The 6,000-nt window shown below is 44.9% G+C and overlaps 1 protein-coding gene across 1 annotated transcript; it reads right to left on the reverse strand.

Moving 5' to 3' along the window:
• Positions 1-4,040: 4,040 nt before the first annotated feature.
• Positions 4,041-5,778, reverse strand: LOC103696480 (uncharacterized). Its single transcript, XM_088712900.2, has 2 exons — positions 5,212-5,778; positions 4,041-4,949 (listed from the first exon to the last, which is right to left on the reverse strand). The coding sequence occupies exons 1-2, from the start codon at positions 5,561-5,563 to the stop codon at positions 4,180-4,182; spliced, it is 1,122 nt and encodes a 373-aa protein (XP_088569026.1). The 5' UTR covers positions 5,564-5,778; the 3' UTR covers positions 4,041-4,179.
• Positions 5,779-6,000: the final 222 nt, after the last annotated feature.

Consider the following 6,000-nt stretch of genomic DNA (forward strand, 5'->3'; position numbering starts at 1 on the left):
GGCCATGTGCAGTACACATGCTTCGGATCATGATTAAGACTTTAGAGATTTTAGTAAACTCAGTTTTAGGGGCATCTCACTCAATGATACCCTGGGAAGGCATGTAGGAGCCAAAAGCAGGGTGTTTACAAGCCGGCTATGGTTCACCATTTAGGTGGAGTCCAAGAGGGATGCCGAAACCTCCAGAGAAGAATATCGTGCCAAAAAGAAGCGGCAAGAGTTCACCCACTAGGAGGATCCTGCAGACAAGAGCATCAAATATCCCCATGTCTATGGTGGCGTCGAAGGTAACCAGAAGATAGACCCATGAAAGAGGCCCTCTAGTAGTGTTACAAAGACTCCGTACAAGTATCCCTTGCAAGTCAGAGTAGGAAGAGATGTCCCCGAAGCCCAGAAAATGTAAGTCTACCCATGGCATCCGTATGAATTGCAAGGAAAAATGTAGAACAGACAACGAAGGGTAAAGCCGGGCGGTCGAAGCCACTGAAGGCACGAGAGAATTATACGGGTGCTCATTGTTTCGTGGGCAAATTTAGAGATGTGTACTAAATAATTGAGAGAGCTACACCAGAAGCTACTAGAATGGATTCCATTCATTAAATTGTTTGATTTCCTAGAGGTCACACAGGATAGGCCCACCATTGATGAGATTATAGGGCAGTGATAAGACAACATGAATTTCCAACATGGGGGGCCAATTGTCTGGTTCAAGAATGACGCTGCCATCATTTCTCAGCCAGTAGAATTAGAAGACTGGACCATCTTCCTTGCTATTAGGAAACAACCCCAAGGAGATTGGGGTGCATTGCCCTGAGCTCGGATTGTCTATTAAGAAACTGTCAACCAAGGAGGATTTTGAGTTGGCTGCAGACTCTGCAGAGTTCTTTGTTTTCTACCTTTTCTACCGTATCCTCTTTTAACAGAGCAACTATACTTGTCCATTAGGAAAATTAGCTCTTGTAGACGATGACCTTGATTGTCTCCAATTAATGGCATGATTGCAAAACCACCATCTGTTCTACTTTGGGAGAAAAAAAAAAAACTCCAACTAAGAATGAAGGTCCGGCAGAGGAATGCTGGGGCAGACAAGGAAGTGGGACATCTAAATTAATGGTTGCGCAGTATTGCTCTCGATAAGCATTAATAAGCACTTTGTATGCATATGTATTTCAGCACTCCTATATACGTATAACCTTGTAATAAACTCAGCTTTACGTACACACCCCTATTCTTTGAAAAGCACCGCTACCTGATTTAGTGCCGTGGATGTACCGGTAGCACAGCATCAAGTTGGCCTAATGGAACCATTTCAAGGACGAGATTGATGCATTGAAGTTGTTGGACATCCTCACAGATCTTGTCCTCCTCGGTGAGGAGGAGAGCTTATATCATTGGTTGTTGATGGATGCCAAGGTTTTGTTCGTGATCAAGGCCCATTTGCACAGCCAACTGCAGCCATGGATCAGATCTTAGGTGAATCATATGTTTTAGATATGGGCCAGCAGGAAGAAGGCTTGAAGGCACAAGCTAATGTGAGTTACATATACATATTTTACATATGTTCGATAAGTACATTTCAGATTATATCCACATCCAATACATAAACTCTTGGCTGTGGTCAAAGAATGCCTATTAAGGGAATATGTGGGAACAGGATGCAAACTTTTGCGACACTGGTAATAACTTATTTATTTGAGGGGTCCGTTTGTATAGTTCAAAAGAGGATATGCTAGTAGAGCCCATATGCACCAACCTCAAATTCGTGCTTATAGCTTAGGATATCGAAGCTATAAAAGAAGGGTTGGATTGTGCTTGCATTGTGATACTTATTGAAGGGTTGCAGGAAGCTATTTTTTTTGCTAGAAGTTGCAAGAAGCTCATTGGCCATAAGTCGTGCAAAGTCAATCCTCTTAGAATCCAACTCTTACAAGAGCTTCAACTTGAGTAACTTGTGAAGCTAGGCTTCTCGAACAAAATCTTGCCTTGAGAGCGTTTGCTAGAACTCTCACAAGCATTTATAGAAGAAAATAAGAAAAATTTACTAAAAATATTAGAAAAATTATCCTTAAATTGGTAGGCCATGAAATGATTTTTTCTTTATAGTTATCTCAAATTTTTCTAGCAATGGGTCAGCATGACAAGTATTTAATAGAATGGTCATAGCTTTCTTGTTTGTGTGCCATGCAAAAGAAAGTAGCTGCGCTTTAATCCAATTTGTGTTGTGACCATGGTGAAGTTATCTTTTAAGCCAATGTACAGTAGATGACACTTATGCCTTATCGCCATAATTTGACCTAGTTTGCAAAATGTTGAGCTCTTTGAATATTTGTGAGTAAAATGTCATCTAGTATCACCTCTTGGCCATTCTAAGGGTGGTCTATACTCTATAGGTTGCCTAATGATCTTGCGAGTAGGAAGAGTGTAGTTCCAACCTGCATCATCCACACTTCTAAGGGGACAACCGAGCAAGGGTTAGGTTGTAATTTGGTCAAATAGGTCGTGTTAATAATCATTTGTGTAATCAGTTCATATAAAAAAATAACGTCAAATATTCTTGGTAAAGCAATTGAAAATATTTGGACCTACATATAAAGCTATTTTGCAGCATTCAAGAATTAGCCGTAGTTGAGGCACAAAGTCCAAAATACTCTATGAAGAATCACAGTATTACAACAACAATAAAAAGCTTCAACAATTAAGCTCATCCCCATAAAGTGTGGATTCCAAACTACAATATTTTTTTGGCCTTTCGATGTTTGTTATATGACCACATCTCAAACATTACTTTAGAGAATTGGGACAACAAATCCTAGCTAATTAGGGTTAAGGTGGGACTCAAACGTAGATCCCTGATACTAACCCCAAAGATTTTATCGATCAACTATACTAACTGGCACACTCCACCACATCGTGAACATTTGCACATCCAAAATACCCATCAGCTCATTGCAACTTATACTACCATGCAAAGTTCTTTGCACGCCAGCAACATATTTGTAGCCAATGCTGCTTACCACTAAAAGGGAGTTAAACTACTCGGTTTTCCTTAGAACTAGATTGAAAATTGAATTTCCTGCAAACTTCTAATTAGCCTTCTAAAAGATACTTTATTTTCCCTTTACTTTGTGATGTTCTTATTTCAGGTCCTCATAACTCTCAGGACTCGTAGAAATTTGTATGTTTGGAATCATTTACACTCCCCATTGGCCATTTGAATTAAGAAATTTTTCAATAAGCGTTCTGCAATGTGACAAGAAATATCTTCAAAGTGATCAAGTAATTTTGTGTCATTGATTCGCGCCGACGATTTCCACTAGGTACCTCCTCCTTCCTACAAAATCCTCAAGTTAGTATTATTCTCAATTATTTTCTTTTTAATCTTCAATTTAGATTTATTTGTTTGCACTTGGCATCCAAATTAGTTTAGCGCTTTTTGAATGTTTTTTTTGTGGCACCTTGAAATTTCTAGATTGGATAGATACTTGTTCCGGGGAGGTTGAACCCACATTGAATATCTCTCATGGAAGTGATTTAGTGTCTGGACAATTGAAGAAGCATGGAACCCACAAAGTTTCTTCAAGCAATGGAATCCTATGGATGGATCGGATAACATAACTAGTGGCAGCAGTTCATTAAGGAGTGAAGAGTAGCACAACCGTGTCCTACAACAAGTAATTTAGTGCCCCATATACCATGACTTTAAAGGGGGCTCTAATATCTATTTCACTATTTTCACCCCAAGCAGTCTATGAAAAATCTAGCTCAGGTACATGGTAAACATCAAGATACATATAAATAAAGCAATATTCTTCTAAAATTTCCTACACTATGTGTATTAGTATGTCCGTGCACCGTACTAATCAGATTGCCTAATGAAGACGAGTGCGGGCCACATGGTGCATAACACAATTTCTCCTTTTAACTATTAAGGCATTTAATTAATCCGGCTTTAGTTTGCCAAGCTGTCCTATGCGAATGCATTAGTTTTTTTTTTTTTTTTTTTTGTGTACAAACGAATGCAATATTAGTTCAGATTGTGCTTCTATACTAAGCTCACAGTTTTGCCTCCATTTCTTATTTATTTATTACATAAACATAATAATGATAATGATGATGGAACATTTAAATTTTAACTGAGAATCACTCTTAACAAGATGTAGATGGTAGATGGCGAGCCCGCTAGTACTGCGCGGCGTCGATGGTGGCGGTTTCGTCGAGGATCCGGGTGGGGTAGTGGAAACGGCACGGGGCGCAGCGGGCGGAGAGGAAGGACGGGGTGCGGTACCTGTCCTCTCCGCCCATCATTGGCATGGCCACCCCACTCTTCACAGGGCTTACGTAGTCCGGGCGGTAGGTCTGGCCCAGGACTCCCTCCACCTGCTCCGTCAGCGCGGCAAACCTGAACTGAGTCTCCAGATGGGCGAAGGCATCGCCTGGTGGCAGGTGGTACCCATGGACCCGGTCCTCCTCCTCCGTTATGGGCACCACCTTCACGTCCATCTCTACCAGCCCCGACACGGTCACCCGCACGCTGTTGGTCTCGTCGGTCCTTTCCACCACCACCTCCCTCACTGCTTCCCCCTCGACGCTGCCACCTCCGGTGCGTGTCTGCCACTCTGCCTCGCCGTCGGTGGGGACGTCAACCTCCTTGCCGTCCCAGCGGAACGCCAAGGCGTCGAAGCCGTCCTGCCACTTGGCGACCCTCCGGGCGGCGAGGACAAGGGTGTGGGACTCGAACATGACTGCCAGGGCCTGCACCCAGGTGAAGTCGCGTGGACGGCCCTCGGGCCTGGTCCCTATGAAGTGCGCATTGATCTGGAGCTGGTCGTCGGACACCAGGGCGAAGTCGCCTCCCTTGGCCCCATGGAAGTAGAACATCACGCCATCGCCACCAACGAACCGAGGGTCGTAGCACACCGATCCATACCCGTTGCAGTTGGGCAGCCTATCTGCTTGCGACACAGTGCATGACAGCCAACCGACCGACCAACCAAATATCACACAAATCAGACGTGAATGTTTTATCGATTCCGTTATCTTTACATGCACACAAACACACACATGTACATCTGTATACCCACATATATAGAAAGAGAGGGAATGCGGAAAGAGACTTTATCCTAGCTACATCTTCCGCCGTTTTAATTCTTTAAAAACATAATATGATAATAAGAAAATTGAAAGTTTGGAAAAATAAACAAGAGAACGTACACTTGCAGGTGGTCTCGCAGCGGCTGCTGCAGTCAGCGAAGCAGCCCTTGACGACGCGGTTCTTCTTGGGCTTGCGCTGGGGGCACTCGGAGGGGCACTCGATGGACTTAAAGTGGCAGCGGCCCCTCGCCAGGCAGAAGAAGCGCTCCTGCGCCGTCCCCTCCCTTGGCTCCAGCACGACGTAATGCGTCGACGCCGGGTCCAGTGCCCCCTTCCCGTTCCCCTTGCCATTGCCCTTGGCGCCGTTCCCTGCAGGAACTGCCGACCCGGCCCCTTCCACCGGCACCATCGACGCTACCAAGGTGGCGACGAGAACCACCGGCGCCAGGCTCTTGCCGTTGCTCCAAGCCATCCTCACTAGTTGCGCTCGCTCGCGTTCCCCACCTCTCTCTCTCTCACCCGCACTTCACTTAGGCCCAGGCGCACCACTCCGTGCCTCGACCAAGCTAGTACGCGTGGGACCAAAGCCAATCAAAATTAAACCCACCTGATGGCTCGATTGCTAGCTCGAATAGGGAGGGAGGATTTGCAAGCGTAGTGGGGAGGTCGGAGATGGCACCATCAAGAGGGTGACCTCTCCGATCTTATATTCATTGGAACTGGAATAAATAAATGAAAACAGTGACTGAGATGAATGCGTTGGCACACATGTGACTACGCGTTTGAGTTGCTTGCAATCCAGTTCGACAGCTCAGCAGCCTCAGGAGCCAGTACCGCTTCTCCCCCTCCCCCTCTCGTGGCCTCTGCACCCCCATGATGGTTGCACGTATTGGTGGGAGTGGACTTGTT

This window comes from Phoenix dactylifera, chromosome 16 (genome assembly GCF_051530095.1).
Source record: "Phoenix dactylifera cultivar Ajwa chromosome 16, Ajwa_hap1_PhDact_Kaust_v1.1, whole genome shotgun sequence".
Taxonomy (NCBI): Eukaryota; Viridiplantae; Streptophyta; class Magnoliopsida; order Arecales; family Arecaceae; genus Phoenix; species Phoenix dactylifera.

Coding starts and splice junctions, on each gene's coding strand:
- LOC103696480 (XM_088712900.2), bottom strand. CDS start 5,563: ATGGCTTGGAGCAACGGCAAGAGCCTGGCGCCGGTGGTTCTCGTCGCC. Junction 4,950..5,211: donor CTGCGAGACCACCTGCAAGT/GTACGTTCTCTT, acceptor TGTCGCAAGCAG/ATAGGCTGCCCAACTGCAAC.